Source organism: Colius striatus, chromosome 2 (genome assembly GCF_028858725.1).
Source record: "Colius striatus isolate bColStr4 chromosome 2, bColStr4.1.hap1, whole genome shotgun sequence".
Taxonomy (NCBI): Eukaryota; Metazoa; Chordata; class Aves; order Coliiformes; family Coliidae; genus Colius; species Colius striatus.
This window is the reverse complement of record NC_084760.1, coordinates 109,284,563-109,307,526: the sequence shown is the minus strand read 5'-3', so window position 1 is coordinate 109,307,526 and position 22,964 is coordinate 109,284,563. Positions and strand designations below refer to the sequence as shown.

General features: G+C 38.9%; 3 protein-coding genes across 4 annotated transcripts in view; 1 reads left to right on the top strand and 2 right to left on the bottom strand.

Annotated features, from left to right (window-relative positions):
• Positions 1-8,647, bottom strand: part of TULP4 (TUB like protein 4) — a 177,078-nt gene extending 168,431 nt beyond the window's left edge. Inside the window, exon 1 of the mRNA XM_061989039.1 lies at positions 365-8,647. The gene's annotated coding sequence lies outside the window, so the exon portion shown is untranslated. The remainder of the gene's footprint in view (positions 1-364) is intronic.
• A 101-nt stretch (positions 8,648-8,748) lies between these two features.
• Positions 8,749-12,386, bottom strand: GTF2H5 (general transcription factor IIH subunit 5). The gene is made up of 3 exons (XM_061989038.1): positions 12,277-12,386; positions 11,740-11,858; positions 8,749-8,968 (listed from the first exon to the last, which is right to left on the bottom strand). The coding sequence occupies exons 2-3, from the start codon at positions 11,772-11,774 to the stop codon at positions 8,788-8,790; spliced, it is 216 nt and encodes a 71-aa protein (XP_061845022.1). The 5' UTR covers positions 11,775-11,858; positions 12,277-12,386; the 3' UTR covers positions 8,749-8,787.
• SERAC1 (serine active site containing 1) overlaps positions 12,384-22,964 on the top strand; it is a 28,746-nt gene continuing 18,165 nt past the window's right edge. For both annotated transcript variants that reach the window (XM_061989037.1, XM_061989036.1), the window contains exons 1-7: positions 12,384-12,476; positions 15,467-15,558; positions 16,938-16,974; positions 17,291-17,427; positions 18,501-18,590; positions 19,505-19,636; positions 21,488-21,609. In XM_061989037.1, coding sequence (XP_061845021.1) covers positions 15,468-15,558; positions 16,938-16,974; positions 17,291-17,427; positions 18,501-18,590; positions 19,505-19,636; positions 21,488-21,609 — 609 coding nt within the window. In that variant the 5' untranslated portion in view covers positions 12,384-12,476; position 15,467. The remainder of the gene's footprint in view (positions 12,477-15,466; positions 15,559-16,937; positions 16,975-17,290; positions 17,428-18,500; positions 18,591-19,504; positions 19,637-21,487; positions 21,610-22,964) is intronic.

Sequence of the window (22,964 nt, the reverse complement as noted above, 5' to 3'; positions counted from 1 at the left end):
TCCATCCAGAACAGAAGCAAGGTAGAATAATAGGTATAACATTAAGAAAACTTACTCTTCCAGTCCTTATGACAAATTTGTTAGCTTTGCTGATAAATATAGGTCCTTCTGTAAACCAATTAATTTCCAGTTATATTTTTGGATACAAAATTAAAATTAATTCAAGTGCAATCTCACTCTTAACTTTGTCCTTATGCTCCTTTGTGCTCTTGTTCAATTTCAGAATTGAAATAGTAGTTACAAACCTAAAGTTCTCTTTCCCCCTTCTCTCCCACCCTCTTTCTCTTTCATCCTCTTATTTCTAGCTGCAAAACATCACACACATCATCTTGACAGATTATAGAGATTTTTTTAGTACATTTACCTCTCACTACTGACAGTACAGCCACTATGACAACACTGTAGAAATGTGCAATACTCTTATCTGCAAGTGATCTCTTCACAGTTGCAAGTGTACCCATCATTCTGCACATCCTGTAATTTAAGACTGGGTCCATCTTTTCTGTAATAGAAAAGTGAACAAGTGTACAGCTCTGACAGATGACTTCTTCAATCTATAGTCATCCAGAAATTTTGCTTGCTGTTTCTTTCCAGAGGGTCTAGTTTTATGGCTAATCGATTACCTGTCAGTTGTGGTACTGGGTGGGATCTCCTTGGTATGTTTGAGCACATTCCTGCATGGCTTTTACCAAAGGAAAAGCAGACTTGTAAAAGAAACATAGCAACTTGAAAATGAGATTTCTTCCAGGAACCTTATACTTTTTATTGTTGCTAACATGTAGACTGTAACAATAATACTCTAAAGTTTTCATTTTTAAAATCTGTTCACAGGACAGCAATTCTATAGTCTGTTTCTACTCTGCAGTTAATGTGCTAATTATTGCTACACAATCAAGAGGAAAGAAAATTGCTTTTTCTGTCTATGTGAAAAACACAGCCACTAAGATCTGAAGTATTAGACTTTTTTCTCTCCTTCACACTAACACTTAACTGGCAGGAATTATAGGTTTTTGTTTGTTTAGAGAAGATACTGAATTTACCTTTATATAGATTCACAGAATGGTAGGGTTGGAAGGGACCTTTAGCGATATCTAGTCCAACCCCCTTGCAGAAGCAGGTCCACTGTAAAACAATAAAAACATCCACTTTTGAGGGTAATGAGGGAGTAACTTTCTGTATGTCTCATTTCTATGTACTATCAGCAACACCGTAGAGATATAGATAGAAATCCCCAGTGCAGACTGAAATACAGTAAGACTGAATAGTTGTTGTATGTGTCTTCAATATAGTAGGGTGCAGGTGTTCTGAGGAACAGGTACCCTACAATCCCATGCATTTTGTATGAAGAGTGAAAAAAACCTTCATAAAAGTTAACCTCTGACTATATCAATGTTTACCTGTGATTTTCACTCTCTAAAAATGATGTAACAATAGAGAATAACTCCTAAAGCACGCTAGTGTTGTAGAGAAGCACAGACCTACCAGTAACATCTGAAGGGAAGACTGCATCTAAGACACATCATTTAATATATGTGTCTGAGACTGTGCACCTCAGCATAGAAAGAAAAATTTAGGTAACTAAACATCTAAGATATTTAAGACACCACATTCCAAAATCTTCTACTGCAAATCATCCTTTGAAGTTGAATGTTCATCTCCAGATAAAAACATATCCAGATAGAATGATAGTAACATTCCAAAGCACTGTCAGTCTCTGTCCCACCACTGCCCATGCTGCAGCAATTTATTTTAAGAAGCAGTTTAAAATATTGGTAAGAGCTCCCCTTACTGGTCTGCCTTCAAATTGTTAAGTCTTCAGCACTTGAAATCTTTATATAGGAAACAAAGAAGGGTAAAATACTACTTGTATTCCACATATCAGAGACTCTATTTTTAAAACATTCTTTTTAGATGTTAAGTCATAAGACCAAAGATAATGACTTAATTTAAGAAGAATTTGTTCTTCCATCATTATTCACCCATTTCTTGAATCCTTGACTTTGTATAGGGCATGTCAGCTTTGCCAAAATCTTAACTACAAAACAAACACGGACACCCAATGCTGACACAGTGAGTAATGCCTCATTTCACAGTAATCACCACCAGCTTTAATAGGATCATTTGTGGGATAATAAGTGAGTTAAGTGTGGGAAAAGGATCAGGAATGTGCTGTGGAACTGGAAAAAGATTTATTACAGGAGCTTACTCTCAGCAGCCTACTGCCTGGTGGCTAGAAGAATAAAACACACCTCTCAACTTGTGTCAGCTGCTATTCACCAGAAGGCTGTGCTGCCATTCAGTGGGATCTTGACCAGCTGGAGAGTTGAGCAAAGAACCTCATGAGGTTCAACAAGGACAAGTGCAGAATCCTGCATCTGGGAAGAAACAACCCTACACACCAGTACAGGCTGGGGGTTGAACTGCTGAAGAGCAGCTCCGCAGAGAGAGATCTGGGAGTCCTGATTGATAATGAACTAAACATGAGCCAGCAATGTGCCCTTGTGGCCAAGAAGGCCAATGACATCCTGGAATGCATCAAGAAGAGTGTGGCCAGCAGGTCAAGGGAGGTTCTTCTCCACCTCTCCTCTGCCCTGGTGAGGCCTCATCTGGAGTCCTGTGTCCGGTTCTGGACTCCTCAGCTCAAGAGGGACAGAGAACTTCTGGAGAGAGTCCAGTGCAGGGCCACCAAGATGATCAGGGGACTGAAGCATCTTCCTTATGAGGAAAGACTGCGGGAACTGGGGCTATTTAGTCTGGAGGAGACTGAGAAGGATCTCATTAATATTTGTAAGTATCTAAAGGGTGGGTGTCAGCAGGTTGGGACATCCCTTTTTTCTATTTTATCTAGCAACAGGACAAGAAGCAAAGGGATGAAGCTGGAACACAAAAAGTTCCATTTAAATATAAGAAAAAACTATTTTACTGTGAGGTGAGGGAGCCCTGGCACAGGCTGCCCAGGGAAGGTGTGGAGTCTGCATCCTTGGCGGTCTTCAAGACCCATCTGGACATGTTCCTATGTGATCTGATCTATGTGAACCTGCTTCTGCAGGAGGCTGGACTAGATGATCTCTAAAGGTCCCTTCTAACCCCTACCATTCTATGATTCTATCATCATAAGATGTTGAATTTTTTTTATGCGTGCGTGTATATATATATATAGTTTTTAGAGCCCTACTTCTGCAAGCTCAACCTAGGGCCTTACAAATTGTACCATTTTAGTGACGATGCCAACTACAAAATGTAATGACACCATAAAATACTACTATCTTTAATTCACAGTAAGCAACTCTATTTACTTCAGCTCAAAGTAAACAACTCTGTTAATGCTTAAAATACATGTTCTCTAGTTTGTTCTCTTGAATACCAGAGGTGGCCTTGCAGAGTTGAGAGGGGAAAAACACAGTCAAATGGCTCAGAGGCTGGTGCCACCAACACAACTTTGGGTTTTTTGACCATGGTGAAATTTTCATGATGCCAGGTCTGGTGACAGGTGGAGTTCATCTGTCTCAAATGGGGAGAAGGATCCTTGCAAATGAGTTAGTAGGGCTTGTAGAAAGGCCTTTAAACTAATTTTGAAGGGGGAAGTGGATAAAACCAGGCCAGCTAGAGTTGAGCCTAAGGGTAGCAAGCCAGTGTTGGGAGTGAATCCTACACAACTGGCTTTCTTCTTCAAATGCCTGTGTACCAACACACACAGCATGGGGAATAAACAGGAGTTGGAAGTCTGTGTATGGGCAACGAGCTATGATCTGGTGGCAATTACAGAGACATAGTGGGACAGCTCATGTGACTGGAATGTGGTCATGGATGGCTATGTTCTTTTTAGGAAAGACAGGCCAGCCAGGCAAGGTGGTGGAGTTGCTCTTTATGTGAGAGAGCAACTGGAATGTACTGAATTCTGTCCAGGTGAGGATGAGGGCCAAGTTGAGAGTTTGTGGGTTAGAATTAAGGAACAGGCTAGGATGTGTAACACTGTTGTGGTTGTCCATTACAGGCCACCTGATCAGGATGGAGAAGTTAAGGAGGCCTTCTACAGCCAGCTGGGAGCAGCCTCAAAATCATAGACCCTGGTTCTCACTGGAAGTTTCAACTACCCAGACATTTGCTGAAAGGCCTACATGGCTAGTCACTTACAGTCCAGGAGGTTCCTTCAGTGCATCGATGATAACTTCTTGATGCAAATGGTGGATGTGCCAACTAGGAGATGAGTTCTACTGGATCTTGTACTCACGAGCAAGCAGGGTGTGGCTGAAGCGGTAAAGGTTTGAGGGCAGCCTTAGCTGCAGCAAACATGAGATGGTAGAGTTCAGCATCCTGTGTAGTAGGAACAGAATACCAAGCAGGATCACAACCCTGGACTTTAGCAGGGCCAACTTTGGCTTCTTCAAGCAATTACTAGGGGACATCTCATGGGACAGGGTATAGGAGGATAGAGAGGCCCAAGATAGTTGGTATCTATTCAAGGATCACTTTTTTCCAGTCTCAGGATCAGAGCATCCCAGCAGGTAGGAAATCCACAAAGGGAGCCATGAGACTTACATGGTTAAACAGGGAACTGTTGGGCAAACTCAAGTGAAAGAAGAGTCTATAAGTTATGGAAGGAAGGGATGGCCACTTGGAATGAATATATGAGTGTTGTCAGAGGATATAGGGAGGCAACAAGGAAAGCTAAAGCCTCATTGAAGTTGTACCTTGCAAGGGAGGTCAAAGACAAGAAGGGCTTCTACAAATAGATTGCAGATAAAACTAACACTTGAGGCAATGCAGGCCCACTGCTGAATGAGGCAGGTGCCTTGGTGACAAAGGATACAGAGAAGGCAGAGTTACTGAATGTTTTCTTTGCCTCTGTCTATACTGCTGGAGACAATCGTCAGAAGCCCCAGACTCCAGATGAAGTCAGGTTAAAGAAGTTTGGTTGTTTGATGAGGACTGGGTTAAGGATCACTTGAGCAATCTGGATGTAAATAAATGGGCCCTAATGGGATGTACCCACAGGTGCTGAGGGAGCTGGTGGAAGTCATTGCTAAAACACTCTCCATCGTCTTGAGTAAGTTGTGGAGAACAGGAGAGGTGCCTGAGGACTGGAGGAAAGCAAATGTCACTCCAGTCTTCAAAAAGGGTAAGGAGGAGGAGCTGGGTAAGTACAGACTGGTCAGCCTCACCTCCATCCCTGGAAATGTGATGGAACAACTCATCCTGGGTGCTGTCTTGAGCCATTTAAAGGACAAGAGGGTCATTAGGAGCAGTCAACATGGCTTTACCAAGGGGAAGTCACGTTTGACCAACCTGATAGCCTTTTATGAAGATGTAACCAGGTGGACAGATAGTGGTAGTGCAGTGGATGTGGTTTATCTGGATTTCAGTAAACCATTTGACACCATCTCCCACAGTGTCCTCATGGCAAAACTGAGAAAGCATGGGCTGGATGATCAGGTAGTGAGGTGAATTTTTAACTGGTTGAAGGGAAGAAGGTTGAGAGTTGTGATCAAAGGGGCAGGGTCTCGTTGGAGGCCTGTGTCTAGTGAAGTCCCTCCGGGGTCAGTGCTGGGATAGGAACTGTTCAATATATTCATTAATGACCTTGCTGAGGGAACAGAGGGCACTGTCAGCAAGTTTGCTGATGATACTAAACTGTGAGGAGTGGCTGACACACCAGAAGGCTGTGCTGCCATCCAACGAGACCTGGACAGGCTGGAGAGCCGGGCAAGGAGAAATCTAATGAAATTCAACAAGGGCAAGTGCAGAGTGTTGTGTCTGGGAAAGAATAACCCCATGTACCAGTACGGGCTGGGGAATGAACTCTTAGAGAATAGTACAGGGGAAAGAGACCTGGGGATCTTGCTGGACAGAAGGATGAGCATGAGCCGGCAATGTGCCCTCATGGCCAAGAAGGCCAATAGTATCCTAGGGTGTATTAGAAGGGCTGTGGGCAATAGTTTGAGAGAGGCTCTCCTCCCCCTCTACTCTGCCCTTGGGAGACCACATCTGGAATATTGTGTCCAGTTCTGGGCCTCTCAGTTCAAGGAACCTGAACTATCATTTTATGTACATTACAATTCTTAACAAATAAACAAAACCTCTCTATCATTCTTCATTCCAAATGAATTCAGATGCCTACCTTTTTATGATGCAACACTGGCAGTTTTGCTTCAAAGTCAAAATCCACTCAGTCTATGTTCTCTCAAGTAAAATAGCGCAATTCCCTGAAGCATTCTCTGTTTTCTTTCAGCACAGGGTTAGGGCTTGTTTTTTTCACTTGAGGTCACATCTGTTCTCTCTACTGATTGTTGGTTATTTCCTCCTTTACTGCACTGGATAATTTTTCTGCCTGGGCTAACTTGTATCAGAGAGAAGTAAAGGACACTTATGCATTGGTAGCAAACTAAGAAATTCATTATAATCCCTACCTATACTAACTCAGGGTCACCTTCCTCATACTGCCAACCCCTACAAAACCAAAAATGCTCTATACTTTGCTTCTTTATATCAATTTTCAATTATTCCAGCGTTGAATCAGTTAGGTCTTGCTAGGTTGCAGGAAGGATCTATGTGTTTACAGGTTCAGAAGTTAAAATCCATAAACATATTTGCTTAGAAAAGACTGAAAGCAAAGAATATAAGAATGCCTGATTGATTTATAAAGTTTGGAACTTTTATCTCTCTGTATTAAATAAGCTATCACTGCAAACATAAGCTAAAACACAGGTAATGCAACAACAAAAAAAATAATTAACCAGGAGAAAAAGACAAGAACTGCAAGCACCTGAGCACAGACTTAAAAGGCAAATCATAATAGAAAGGTAGCATTTGAGATGCTAAATACAAGTTTCAGAGGTTAATTCTAACATGACTTTTCAAATACTATAATTTGAGCTAGAAATCATTTACTTTTCATCAAAATCTAGATGAAAAAATAAACTAGGATTCCAAACAAAGGATATAAGATACTTACGTATATTGCATTAAGCTATCATGCCACGTTAAGACTACTTATTATCTCTCCATTAAATAAGCATCCAATGATCTTCCACAAAGTAGCATTTATGAGGTCACTGTTTGACCAATCTCAAAGAGGTAAGGGACCAAGAATAATTTATACTTTTTATTTCAAGTGAAGATGTGTAGCTGGTTCTTGATCTACGTGACTGGGGACACATCCACTTCTAAAAGAAAGAGATGAAACACCTTGGACCAAACGCTATTGTTCTACACAGTCAGAGAGAAGGGGAGTTACCTGAAACTACATGAACGTAAACTCCACAGGGCTATTGGTTCATCCACATGAGCCCGAATACATGCAGTTCTGTAGAACTTTCTTTGGATGGCTTTCAGATTCAAATGTCTATCAAAACTTTCTCCTGAAGCTTCCCTGTTCCTGGGTGGGGAAAAAGAAAAAGCCAACAAACACAAGAAGACAAACTAACCTGATAATCTACTCTGTAAGAAGAAAAAGTAACAGTGGAAGTGTCAGTAAAAAATCTGCTCCTTATAAAAGTTTTTCTATTTACACTTGGTTTTCTCATAAAGATGTGATGTACATGAGTAGCTCTGGACATCAAGCTCCCCTGTGAAGTAATATCACAAAAGTCTTTAATGTATAAATTATTAGTTACAGATCCCATAAATTTGCCTGTTTTGAGCAGAAAGTAGGATAAGACAAAAGATGATACATGGTATGGCCGTATTTGTAGATAGAAATCTTTACAGGTTCTGTCATCATGCACTAGCCACTGTCTAGGACAGTGAGTTACAGACAAAAAGAACCTAGGAAACTATGAGGCTTTTTCTTTGCAGAAAAGTACAACAGGGGAAGAAGAGCTAAGCTGAAGAAAAAAACCACAAAAACCCCACACACTCTAAAGAAATTCTAAACCATCTTTCTTCGTCACTGGTAGAGCAACTAACTCTTTGTTTCCCCTTCCTGATCACACAGTTTACTGTGACTAGGTATTAGTTTCAGTGGATAATACAAGCAATTGTATCTGAAAGACTGGACTCCCATTTATATTACCTTTCTAATTTGCTATTGTTGATATGCAAGTAATCAGTCTGCAATTAAAATGGGATGATCTCAGGTAATGGATTTTGTTATCCCCTTCCCCTCATATCCCCCCATCCCATCCAAACTCCTAGATTATCACCACCATTCCCCAAACCCATAACACTGGAAGCATAGCCTTGGTAAAAGCAGGCAAGTAGAATGGGGCATTTGTAAAATGTTTGAGGAAAAAACAAAACAACTAAAAAACACTTCAACTTACAAAAAAACCCAATAGAAGAACAGAAAAAAACCTACACCAACTTAAAACTCATTTAAGTTAAAGCAGTATCTGATGATGCCTTCAACTTCTGGAGATATTCCATCAGGCACAGATCACATTTTAGCAAGCACTTTTACATTCTATGAGTCATACTATAATCAGATCAGTTCCACAGGAACATAACATGCCAGAGGAGTTCATATAGCATTGCAATACAGAAACATTACTCTTATTTTTTAATCCTGCAAGATTAAAAATCCTAACAGAAAACCAGAGAGCATGCATCAAAAATTCTCTAGACAAATCCACAACTGTACCATTTTAAGGATTTTAATAAATATACCACCATCTTTCAAAATGATAAAAAATCCAATTCAAGAGTATATTGTCTAAGAAAATTATTAGTTTTCCAGAGTAGCCACTTCCATGTAGAACTCACTAACCACAGTGTATCTCTTAAAACAATAACAACTCAAGTCACTGAAACTCACTATTCCAAAACTCCCAGTAATCTCCTTTAATCTTTTTATTTCTGAGTAATAGGAAAGGAGTTCTGGTCCATTAACTCCCCCACTCTTTCCTGGAGGAAGTTAACCAACTCAGCTAATACAAAGACATGAGTTTCATCCAGGTCTTGTATGATGAATTTCTTTCCCAGTGCGTTTGATTCATCCAAGTAGAGCAGAAACTGCTTCATTGCTGGGTCACTGTGGAAACAAACACACATCAGATCCCATCTCATTGTAGTAAAATACAGTTAAAAACAAACAAAAACCTCACTGTTTGAAAACATTCCCAAAGCTCTTCAGGAAATCAGTATTAAATTTCAAGATTTGCTCACAACTTAAAAGAAGTTTATGAAGCTTTTGAAACAGCTGTTTCTTCTACAATAGTAACTGTCTGTGTTACTTTAGACATAAAAACAAATTGGTAACGAAGTCCAAGGAAAACTAGCTGTTCACATAGAAGTGCCCCTACGCAGCTACTAAAACAGCTTAAAAAAACAAGGGCCAAACCCCCCCAAAAACCATCAAACCTTTAATAAGATAAGTTTGAACTTATATTTCCAGCTGCAGCAATAGCATCACAAAATCATGTTCTCTTAAAGTTTATTTTTAAAGGTAACCAAGATCTAGAACACAGATCTCACTCAAAGTAGTATAGCACAGAGAAAAAGTAGTCACATATGAAATGCACATTTATCACACCATAACTGAACAGTCTCTTTCATTATGTCACCTTTTAAGTTAAATTTAGGTGTTTAGAAGAAAACATTTTGCAAGTATGAAAAGTATAGATAACAAACACCCACATTACACTAAACAGCTAGATAAAGCAGCTTCAAAATACAAGCTCTTTGATCGACTGAAATTCTGCATAATTCATAGTTTTTTTAGGCATCACAGTCTTTTAAAGAACTCTTAACAACACAGTAAATCTTAAAATAATTCCTTGGGTAACCTTCTCTCTTCTAAATGCAGTATGAGGACCAGTTTCCCCCTACCTAAGAGGATATATGGAGCAAAGACGTGCACTGTGAAACCAAACCCTTCTCCTCTTCTCTGCCCAGTAACTTAAAAAACCAATCTATAATATTAGCCTTAAACCTGCAGAAGCATGTCTAGAAGGAGTTTTCAAAGTACAAAGTAAATTTGAGGAAAGGAGAACAAGAATGCTTGAAAGGCACATATTTAGAAGAGATATTACTTATGTGATCTCACATGTAAGAAGAGAAAGGAAAAAAGAGAAGAGCTGAGAAAAATCAGATACCAGAAGTAAGTGGTTCCCAACATTCTTCTACATCCCTTTTGGAGAAGTGCAGGGAGATTTTTTTTTTTTTGCTTGTTTCATTTTGCTGGACCTTAGTGACTCACACTAGTAGTACTAGGTGGCATGAGCTTTTGTCCTAGCTGGTACAAGTAGCCTGTATGATGTTAGGCAGTACCCAAAGACTGGTTTTTACAGAGTCAACAGAGAGTTGCAATCAATGCCAGTAGGTATGTGTCACAGCAGAAACACTGATCTCATGACAGTACTTAAAAATTGTAATCCTTCAGATACTGTCTTCAGAAAAGCTTAGCTATTTATTGAAAGAACATGAGGGGAAACAAAAAGACCCGAACAGCATTTCACTAGTTTATTTGCACGTTTGGAACTATTTCTTTTTAACACTGTGGTTCATTTGGTAGCTTATCCACAGAAAACTGAGGTTTAAAAAGCTTGTCTCTGAAGTGTAAACAAGGGGACAGCTTTACAGTATATCTGCATCCTCTCCTAATACGGAATTTTGTGCTATAATAGGCTACCCTTATACAAAGGTGAGGAGAAAACAAACACACAAAACCAAACTAAGAAGAGCTAAAAAAAACCAACTCAAAGGTCAGTTTCCCAGGAGGCTGTTGAAAATGTCTGATACCATAACAAATGCTGTAGATTTATTATCAGCTACAAAATTCTCTTTCCTTCCAGGAAGAATGGTTAAGTTCCATACTAATTGGGATGTGGCTATGGAACTGAATAAAAGGACACAGGTTTTTATGTAAGTGTAAACTAAAATTTAAAAAAATTGCTAACTGCTTGAGATTTTAAAACTACTTGCCTTGTTTGTCAAGAGGCTCTGGGCATATTTACATAGTCAACTGCAAGCAGGTGATTTCTTGTGCTTCAGAAAGTTTGTCAAGGTATTAGCAAGAAGCCAAATGTGAGAAGACGGGCTTTTTGTTACAGCAGTTTAGGTTCTGAACTGCTTATATATAGCTATTAGACATCTAAACTTCATTTGGCTAACATCCAGTTAGCTCAGAAGTCAGCTGTATGCACCATTCAGGCACAACTCATGGGTTACAATCTCTTAGTGTGTTTATAATGTGTGCAGAAGAATTCTTATATGTCACACAACACTATGCAATGACCCCACAAATCTTGACTGATGTTTCCTTTTACTTTGGAGGTAAGTGGTTATCTTACCTAGTGGTTATCTTACTCTAGATAACCTAGTGGTTATCTAGAGACTTCAGATTACATGAGAATGTGTTTACTGCGCATATATCAAAAGCTTACTTTTAACAAACAAGCATATTCCTTTTGTGTAAGATTACAGAGACACACAACAGCCTTGAATGAACTTGGACTAGAGTTGATAAAAAAATCTGTCCCTCTAGAACCAGTAAAGGAATACATTGTTCATAAACAACAAAAAAAAGCATTATCTGTAAGACAAATAAAGAACAAGAGGGAAAAAAATCTAACGGTTATGCATAAACTGAAAACAAAAAAGGAGTTCTGAAGTACGATTACCCACAACTGCCATTCTCCTCCTTCCCCCAAAGGCCAGATTTTTCTTTTGTCTGTCTGTTCAGCGTCATTACTCCTCATAACATTGTTTTTTAAATGTCTAGACTCTTAACTTAGAGTATTTCCAGCTCTAGAGAAATAAGCTGACTTCGACGCAAGAAGAAACAGGAAGTACTTTACTAACCATTCAATCAGAACACCTTTCAGAACGTTCACCATCTTCTGACTTCTCTTACAAGCACTGAGAGAAAGAGACGACAGGAGCAACTCTTGCTTTAGGTTACACACGTAAGCAGAATAAATCTGAAAGAAAAAGAAACAACGCCTTGACTGAACTCAGCGACCCTTCAAGATAATTCACCTCCGCGGACTAGCAGCGTCTCTCTGCTCCTAGGCCGAGCGGCCAGGGCCTCAGTGAGAGACGCGCAGAGATAGGCCGAGGCAGCAGTCTGCTCAGGTATGGCACCCAGCAGTGAAAACTAAAGGCTTCTCTCCTCAGCCCTGGGGCGCTGCCCGATCAGCTTATCAGCCCCTCCCAGCTCCTCCCGCTGCTGAGGCCGACTATCGGCCCTTCAACCGCCGGAGGCGAGCCGCGGCCTACAGAAGACGGCCTGGGCGGAGGGGAACAAGCCCCAACAAAGCCCTAGGATGGCCGGAGACAGTGAAGAGGCGGAAGGGCTCCTAGCCAGCAACCGGTCACTCCCAGAGGCTTTAGTCCTACCTGCCCTTCGCCTCAGCCGCCCACCGCTTCCCCGTCGAGACCAACGAGTCGCGCAAGCAGCCGCTGCCACCGCCGCCACCGCCTGTGAGCCCTACGCATGCGCAGCCTTCCACCCCGGGATTGGCCGGGCTGCCTGCAGCGTGCTGGCGTCACCGCAGCAAGTGGGCGCCGGTAACGAGGACGGGGAGGAGAGACGGAAGGTACCGGCGATGTTTTCGCGGAGGGAAAGGGAGGGAAAGAGAGGGAGGCTCGGTAATGGCGGGCGGGAGCGGCTCAGTGGGTGTTGGGCTTCAGGGTGAGACACAGGGGATCTCAGCCCAGCCGTCAACGCCTGCGGAAGCAGGGGGCTTGTTTACCTCTGAGGGCTTACCAGGTGTGTTCCTCTTTTAGTATTGGTTAGTATGGTATCGACTTCGATCTCGAAGTCTCTCCCGGCTCCCAGAGCCTGCAGCGGCGACCGCGCCGGTCCGGCTTCACCCCCTGAAGCCTGCTGGCCTCGACCCACCCCGCGGTGCCGGCCTCGCGGGAGTCTGTGCTCGTCCAGAAACAGCCGTAGGCATCACCCTCACCTGTGAGCAAGTAGCAAAGGTCTTATTCACTTTGGAAAGAGGCATAGAGCTCGCCTTGGCCTTTTACATGTTGCATTGCCTAAAATTTTGTGTATTTATTTATTAGAACTGTGCTAGTTTTGAGGCAGCGGTATTCCTCCCACACACTGGTGTAATGACAGGGACGCTGGCACCACACAGCCTCACATGCATTGGCTGATGTGGGAGTTTGTTGCAGACTGCAGAGGTTCCTGAGTCAGCTGTGAAACAGGGTGCAAAATGTGTCCTTTTGTATTATATTTGTATATACCTGAGCATATCTGCTCTCAGAGCTGAACAGAGGTTCCTGGCAGCAAAGAAATGGCACCTGGTTTGTCCTCTTCTTTACAGGTGCATGCTTTGAATTTGGGGAGCTGTGGCACCTGCTGTCACTGAGCTACGTGTTTATTGGAGTTACAGGCTGTGGTTAGGTAGAGGAATAAATGTAGGTCCTGTGGTTCTGTGAATGCAGAAAAGGAACTGCCACAGATGAGACAGAGAGTTTGGAGGCAGTGGTGGTGTCTCCAAGGGAACACATTATTAATGTCTGAAATGTTTCATAGTGTTGTATACTCTGTTGAAGTGAATACACAAATGTCATACTGAAATGTCAGAAGCCAAAAAGTTGTCTCGTGATTGTGGCAGTGCTGGGGTAATGCTGATGTTTTTCCAAAATCTCCCAAAGACAAGCAAGAGAACGATTAAAACTGGGGGAAATGAGGGAAGGAAATGTAAGGAAACAAAAGGTTTCCCTGGTTAGAGAAATTGGACAATGACATTGAAAGTGATATAAACTCTTTTTATTTGGTCTGTAAAAATCACCTTGAATTTAAGGAGTGTATCAGAGGTTCCCATACTGAAGATCAGATTTACTGATCAAGGTTTACATGCATGACATTTTACCATTTTGAGTTAATTTTAATTGTGGTGGTACATAGTTAGTTTGACATTTAATAGGAAAGCCTGTCTTTCCAACATAATTTTAAGTGCATGATAGATGGTGATGCAGCTTTAAATCTCTTTAAAGTTTAATTCGGTATTTCAGTCAGTGTATCAATCCAGGCAGTAAAATTTTACCTGTTGTAAAATATGAATTTCATGTTATTTCTGCAGTATGTGCAGCCATAAGTTTTTGTGTATTTTGGAATTGTTACAGAAGTTTAATATTCTTTGTGGATTGTGTCATAATTCTTGCACTAAAAATGAAGACTTCAGAATAAGTCCTCAGCAGAAGTAATGTACAGAATTTTATTGATATGGGTTACTAAAGCCAATTTGTATATTTTCCCCAACTTTTGTTAAATTTTTCTTAGATAAAGCAAATGTAAAATTAGTAATAAAAGGGTGAATATATGTGAATGGTAGAAACAGGAATTTGTGCCTTTACCTGCCCTAAATTGTCTTGGTTTTCAGTGCTTGACTAATACAACTACTTTCTTTGAACTTCAGTGTGTAGTGGTTGAGATGCAGTGGGCTGAAGAGCAAGGCTCCTTTGCAATTCCTCATTAATAGTTCTGCTTGTTTTAAGAGTCATGCTAATATCTAGAATATGTAAAAAAAAGTTGCAGTTTGCTTGTCTTAACTCATTTTTCTACCTGTTAAACAGGAGAAAATCAGTGTCTTACATCATAGATAGGTCAGAAGAGTAAATCCTTTTGTATTTCTGAAGCACTTGGATACTAGCTTCATGAATACCATATTACTGTCAAGAAGATTCATGCTTGCATTGAGTTCTACATTCAGATGTTGCATAGTTGTAAAATACATTATGTGCATTTGTTTGTGACTATTTGGAAAAAATTCTATGTTGCTTTGTTTGATTTTTAGCATTCAGTGAATGCAGTGCAGTCTGTCAGTATTCTCTGTCTTCATGATGGTGAATTGCTAAGGTCTTTAGATTTTAGAAGATTCTCCTCTTCTACGTGACTATGCTTATGTTTTAATTGTTTTGCTTGTGTGAGAGTTTTTGCACAACTAGATGCATTGTCTGTGTCTTACATGTAAGCATGCCCTATGAGTTCCATGAACCCATGGAGTCAAAGCATATTAGAACCAATATGAATGTAGATAGTTTACATTCTTGATGTATTCGTTTGATTTGCCCTTTGAAGACAAAAATATGTAGTGTTTCTTGGAGCCTTGTTAGTCAAAATAAAAGACTTACTTGCTGACACAATCAATTGTGAACTCTAAAAGCAGTTAGTTACAGAGTTGTATTAAAGCCCATGTGACACTGAATAATGTCTTGGTGAAGGATGACTGTATCTGGTATTTAAGGGAGAGCTACTAAGGAGTAGGAAAGGAGACATAAGCAGAGAAGTTAATTGGAAATACATACTCAAATCAACAGTAACACAATTGTAGGAAAAATGCTTTAAACTTTTCTTGTAATTGACATGCAACCTATTAAACTGAGGACTTTATAGACTTCTTTAATTAGGGCATGTTACGTGGAGTGAAATGGCATTAAATGGTTTATTGTGACCTTTGATATCATGACCTTTGCTGTAAAAGATAGGAATGAAAACTGCTACAGCATTTTAGCTGTAATTCTCAAATAATTCATTACTATTTCTTTTTTTTTTTTTTTTTTAAATATACAGAATGTCAGTATCTGCTTACTGTATATTTTGCTACAGACAAATAGGAACTTCTGGTCCAGCCACAAAAACACACCTACCATGGAATGATATCAGTAAGTAGAGTACTATATGTACTGATCTGTTAGTGGTAAGAAAAAGTCTGTGTTGGTGTGACACTATGCATAATTAAAAGATACAAAAGATCTGCATAATTAAATGATAGAAAAGATCTAAACCCGTGAATACTTTGTGATCAAAGTCTTTTATTTGCCTGAAGTACATCTGCTTCTGACTTCGTTATTCATAGTGATATGTATGATCTCTAAAGGTCCCTTCCAACCCCTACCATTCTGTGATTCTGTGATTAGAACATGAGATGAGGGTCCCACCTAGCTGCAATTCTTTTCAACTACCTTAAGCTCTGGTTTGTATCTACTCAGTTCTTTTTTAACCTAAAGTTTGAATAAAGTTTGCTTCTATTGTTTCTTCCTCTTTGTTTACTAATATCAGTTCTACAGTCTTCCCTGTGTAGTCCATGCTTTCTTTGATGCCTTCTGTAATAAAATGTCACTTCTTATGATTCCAAAGTTTATTTTTGAGCATTGAAAGATAGGATGTTTCTATTTCAGCTCTACAGGAAGCATTGCATGGTTTGGGTTTGTTTTTTTTTTTCCTTTTCAACCTTCTCTGCCAGTTATTTCTTCAACGTGTAGTTGCATCCTGACTGCATGCCAAAATTCTAGTGGTCTTACAAAGACAGAACCTGATGGTTGGGGGACAAATCTCCCAATTCATGTTGAGAAAAATAAGTTTTTTTGTGATGGGTGAGATGTGTTCCATTGGGATTACTTCTATTAGTAGTAATAGAGTTTCTTTGTATTGAGATCCTTATAGCCAAATAATCAGCTCAACTTTGTTCAGGATAAGTAGCTCAAATCTGACAGAATTCTTAGACTCAAAGGAAAAACTGTTTTAAGTGGCATGTGTTTATTTAGCTATTTGCTTTATAGATTAGAGTCAATGAAATTGTATTAATAATAGTTTATCTTAGGGAGATTCTGCAGGATTTTTTAAAGAACATACATAACCCTGTATGTAATCATATGCATTGAAGAAATGTCCATACTATGTAAGAAAAAATAATCTGGAGTTCCAAATTGATGCTAGTGATGGAGGTAGAGAAAGTTTACTGTTGACTCCAGTGACTGAACAGTGAATGTAATTAATAGGCAGCAGTACCCAAAGTAAATAGTACTGGCAGGATACATGGTTTATTATCTTGCTTGGGAGAGCAGAAATTCCAGCCAAGTAATGTTTTCTCTGTAAATCAAGGTAATGAACTTCTGAAAGCCAGAAACCAATAGAAAAAAAATTAAAAGCTTACACTTAATGGCTGAATTCTTACTGTCTGGTAATCAAATGCTAATTATGTCTGTATTGAGGTGACACACACAACTTTGTTTGACTTTACTTTTTCTTTTTTTCTGTCAAGGAAAAATTGCAAAGGTAACTGGATCACTTATCCTAGGGTAAGTTGTAAGTGACAAGCATATGTATAACTTGCCTATATAGTTAACATTTTATTTTGTGTATCTTTCAAAAAATGTGACAATGTTAGGGCACCTTTAGACATGCTAGGAGGTAGTTTTGAAGCATATTTTCTGATAGTTATTACTTAAGTATTTTAGAGTCTTTTCCCTATTTTGATAAATTAAAATATTTTGCAGGTTATTGTTACATATTTGGTAAAATCTGAATGATTGATACCAAAATGATTGTTAACATATTTTTGCCATCATATTTTTTTTCAAAAAGTATTCATATGCAGTTTTCTTTTATTTAAAGAGGTTTTGTATTCATTACATATGAAGTCCTGTCCTTAAAGAAGTTACTGCAACTCGATACTCAAGCTATACATCAAGAAAAACTGAAATCCTTTGTATATGTACGTACAGCTTCTCTAAATCCAAGTGAATATCAAGGTAAGATGTGTAATTGTTTGGATTCCAAAACCAGAGATTTAAGGGAATAGCATGTTTCTGGAAGTCACCCTTATATAAGGAAAGATATATTTCCTGGTATCTGTTACAAAAATAATATTCTTCATAATATCACTGAATTTTATACAGTTCTCAAATATAGAGATAATTTTATATAGATATTTTAATATCCGTATATGTGCATGTATATTTAGTATATGTATATATTGTAGAATCATAGTATACTGGGTTGGAAGGAATCTCATGGATCATCTAGCTCAACCTTTCTTGGCAATAGTCTGTGTAAGATGACTGTGTACCCTGTCCAGATGAATCTTAAATGTGTCCAATGCTGGGGAATTCACCACTTCCCTATGGAGGTTATCCCAATAGCTGATTGTTCTCATTGTGTAAAAATTTTCCTTTTGTGCCCAGTCGGAATCTCCTCCTTTTACCCATTATCACTTGTCTTTTCCATGGGACTCTTTATCTGAAGACTCTACCATAGGAGTCTCTATCTTCTTTGTAGACATCCTTTAAATACTGGAACATGGTGGTAAGGTCTCTCCTAAACATTTCCTCAAAGCTAAACAAAGCCAGTTCTCTCAGCCTCTCCTCATATGTCAGGCTTCTCAGTCCTTTGATCATCTTTGTGGCCCTACTCTGGACTCTCTGCAGCCTGTCCTCATGTTTATATAGTGGGGACCAAAACTGAGCACAGTATTGTGGGTGTGATCTGACCAGTCTCAAGTAGAGTGGCATAATGACTTCTTTAGCTGTGCTGGTGATGCACTTGTTGATGCAACTGAGCATCCCATTGGCTTTCTTTGCTGTAGCAGCACACTCTTGTGCAGCAGCAGCTCTTGGGCTACTTGTTCACCAGGACCCCCAAGTCTCTTTCCACAGTGTAGCTTCACAGCCAGGTAGGTCTCAGTCTGCACTCCTGGATGATGTTCTCCCACATGCAAGACCTTACATTTATGTTTGTGTATATACAAATGTGTGTATATATATATGAAAAGTAATATAACAGAATTGTTTTTCAGACTTCCAGTAACCTAAAAATACTCTCATAGGGATCACATACCAAGCCAGAAAAGAAATCCATAAAGCTGTGAGGAAAATTCTAGAAGCAGAAGCTAAAATTTTCCGGAGACCTTTTCATGGTAGGTATTGAAAGTATAGCATTAACAAGTAATATTAATGTTATTTTTGGGTAGTAAAACATAATCCTTTTAGAAAGTAGAATATTTTTTATTACAAGCTAAACATTCTTTTGTTTGAATTGGTGCTAAAATTACTTTAATTTTCTGTATTAATATAGAATATCAGGATCTTATATGTGTATTAAACCCCTTCCTTAAAGTAAATAAAAGTGATGGTTAAGAGATTTGAGAATTATTTTCTTTCCTGTTTTGGAAGAGATTTGAAGCCTAAGATACCAGGATAATATTTGATTACTTTTTTGTTTACAAAAGGTGTTTGGGGGAAGAAATTATCTCAAAATTTAATTTTAAAAAAGTATGTTATGTTTTTGTCAGAATTGCCATATGAACTGGAAGTGGCACAGTTTTTCTAAGAGTGTGTCACTGCTTTTTAGAGCACTTAAAAGTAACACTTTCAATTCATATAAGAAACCGTGCTTCTGAGGCATACTATCTATTCTCATTTAGTTGTCTCTTAAATGTTTATGACAGTATGTACCTCCACCATGGTGCTATGAAATTGATTGTTTCAGGTCAGAGCCTCAAGAGTTGCTAATCATTTCCTGCTCCTGCTGAAAGCTGGCAATTCTGTTTGGTTAAGTGCCAGCCAGGGTGTGTTTGTGCAACAAATATACAAAAAATCAACTTGATGCCACTAAAATCAATCAAACCCATCCTTTTAATGTAAGGATCAACATTTTACTAATGTCGTTCAGTTATTGTACTAATTCAATATTAAAATATTGCACTCCAATTTACTGTTAATGACTAATATTCAAATATTAAAAGAAAAGTTTTTTACTCAGTGAATAGAAATACAACTGTTAAAATGCCTATTAATAATAACTTGGCTTGTGTTTGTTTTCTGGTGAAAGAACACTTCAGTACTTTTGATGGAGAAGATCACGAATGTGCGTTATGGCTCCTCTTAAAGAAAAGCCAGTCAGAAGACAGAGAGATCCGACTGCAGGCTGTACAAGACCTGGCAAACAACAGGCACTGGCATGGTAATGTATGCAAATGTAGTGTAATTCATCCCAGAAATTTGACAAAGTCTCAGAAAGCTGTTGTAAGTCTAATACTGACCTGGAAAAAGGCTAGTAGCTGCAAGGAGCATAAATACAATCTGAAATTAGGTCTAAAGTATAAGGTCTCTTTTCCCACCAGATAGTTGCAGCCACTGCTGTGGTATGAGAGAGTGGTTCCTTAGCTTTCTGCTAACAAGGTCACTAGTTCTAGGAGTGATTTTTATAAAGCTCTGTAGGGGAATGGCTTTAAGACCGTGGTTCAGTTAATAAAAATTGGTTAGAAGCTAATAGGTAGTAATAACAAACTAGAGATAGAGGACTTGTATGTGCAGGCATTATATGTAAAAGCATTTTCCATCCTAGTTATTATTATCTCCTAGTAAGAAGTCCTCACTGTTCTTCTAGCAGTGAATATCCTTGAAACTCCAGGTAAAGGGGGAGGGGTGCATATATGTGTGTCCTCCTCCCTCAGTCACTAGTTGTTATAAACTAAGTGACACTTTAATCTTGACCTTTTTTTGTTCTGGTAATCCAGCCAGTTGAAGACCTTTCATTCTTGTAGTGCAATTCCACACAATGGAATTTATCTTGTTTCAAGTTGCCCCTAGAAAATTCTTATTAAATTACCGAGGCATTTCTACATCAAAAGCTAATTTAGTATAACTGTCTTGTGTTAAAGGAGAATACTGTTAGCAGGTGATCTCAGTGCCCAAGATGGCTAGTGCTTGGGGATCTAGTTGCTTTTTGTTGTCTCCTTTTCTCTGTAGTGCTCATTGCTGTAGCATTTGGATGTTTTACAAGGCCAATTATTCTTTCCAACTACTTCATGAGGAAAACAGGCTTAATTTTTTTTTTTAACCTAACATTTCTAAACTGAGTCCAAGGAAGACTGAAAACATGCTAACTTTTCATAAATAGGGCCAAATTGTTCAGCATACCTGTAAATATTCTGCTAAATATTGAAAACATTAAAGTCAGGGACTTCAATTTGCAGCTATAAGTGATCTGCACCAAAGAAACAAGATGATCAATCTGTGACTGTTTGTGAAGAGTGAATTTTAGATGGCTTGTCAGTTTTGTTGTATAGAGTTGTATAGCAGTAACAAGGATAGAAACTAATTCTTATAGAATAAGTGCTGATCCACTTTGTATTTAACTTCAGTTTGCCACTAAACTTTGGTATGCACTTTTCAATTTTTCCAGCTGTGAAGTTGATAGATTTTGAAAAGGAACAGGAGTTACTGATTTAGCCTAGTTTCCCTTCAGTAGGATAACTGGAAGTCTGCCTTGCCTCTTCAGTAAGAAAGGACTACTTAAAACTGTACTTTGGTGCTCCCCTGCCTTTTCTGAGGTCACCTGGTTTTGTGACTTTAATATTTTTTTCCTGAAACATAGCTTTTGTGTTATTTAAAATTTTGTGTCTAGGTCTTGGCAGCATTTGGATTTAAAGCTCTGGTTTTTAATACTGTATGAACAAAAAAAATATGCATATGCCTTTCTAATTTTAACTCAACCCCAGGGGATTAAGCTTGGGTTTATAGTCCTTTCACAGTGGCAATACTGAATGTTTGCTTTTGCATGTGTTCAACTTATATCTGAGGACCTTTATCAAACTGGTCTATAATGAACAATTAGTGTCCAAGTGTCTAACAACTGCAATATTTGACTTTTGGAACTTGTGGTTACAGAATTGGAGCTTATTTATGTAGATTGCAGAGAGACAGTTCTGTTTTCAAGCATGTTAATCAAGTGGATCAGAAACTACATTTAAAAACAAATGTAACTTTTAAGGTTGGTTTTAACCCTAACACCAAATTTCTTGTACTACAGATTATCAGTATGGTACAGTTGCCCAAACCTGTGATCAAAGGACTGCTATAGGCTTGGCTCGATCCAAAGATATTGACCTTCGCTTTTTCCTGCCTCCACCACCATTGCCAAAAATAAAGAATGTAAGTAAGTGAAAAGTAGATGTTGGATGGCTTTTGCTTCTTTGTTTCCTTTTAGTTCTTTCATGGTTGGTTATCATATTAAAGTGGGATTCTTCTGAATGAGTAATAAAATTGAGATAAAAATACAGAACTGTAATATAGTCATATACCCCTCTACATTAGTGAATGGCACAATGGAAAGAAGTAATGGGGATGAAAGAGAGAAAGAAGGAAGGAAGGATGGGGGGTTGATCAATTACTTTTCTTGGGCTATATGTCTGCATTACACATTTACTAGCAGTGAAGTTTGAGCCAGTTACCAATCTGATACGTGCAGTACCTAACAGACAATGCAGTCGCGTATTAAGTCATCCTGGATTGCCTTGTTGATACTGACAAAATCCTGTGCATAGAGAGTACTCCTGAGTCCTTTTCACCCGAGCTGCTGGTGCTCTAGGTAGTGTTCTGGCACACAGCTTTAACCTTGATTATATAAGTAGGGAAACCGTTTTGATTGTACCGTGTGACTCCCAGTGCAGATGCAAGGCAGATTTGCTGCCTGGAAAAGTTCCTCCAACACGCTGTATCACTGATGTAGACTTACTCAATGTCTTTCACAAAAAAATTCTGCTATCTTCTCCTACTTCCATATGAATTTAGAAGTTACAGTGTTTCATGATGAGCTTTAGTGTTACTACTTTTCAGTTACCACAGTATTTGTTTGATTTGAGTAGTATTCCAAAAGAAAATTCAGTAAATATGATTTTTAGCTACTGAATTGCATTGTACCTTGATACAGTAACTAAGAATTAATCAGATAAGCAAAAAAGTAACATCTGGAAGAACCTTAAGTAATCTGTTTTAAATTCCCAAATGCCTCCAGAGGTTCCGAGGTGGAGATGTGGCTCTTCCCCATCCTCTTTACTTACAGTAAGATCTACCAGCTATCTTTTCTTTATGCCTGAGCCTGCTGAAGGCTCACTGCTTTATTGCCAGCTTTTGGATGTCAGCAAATCTGTTTTGAATAGATCTGACCTTGTTTTGGTTTTATGTTAATTAGTTTGTGTGTGTGTGTGTATGTGTATATGTGATGGTTGGAGTTACCAGGTCATCAATATCAGCTTCTTCAAAAAGCAGAATCAGCACACGAAGTGTGATATAAGAGGTCTTTTGTAAAGCTAATGGAATGAGTGCCGTTAAAGGTCTCTGTCAGAGAATATTTGTACATCTTAGGCAACAGAACTCTGAAAACCAGCTTTCATCAGTAGTGATATTCTCAGTTTTTGCTTTATGTTTGTAACATTATGTGCCAATAATGTTAAGCTTCCTGTGCCAGTAAGAGGAACTATTTTTTCTTTTTCCCTTCAGAACTTACT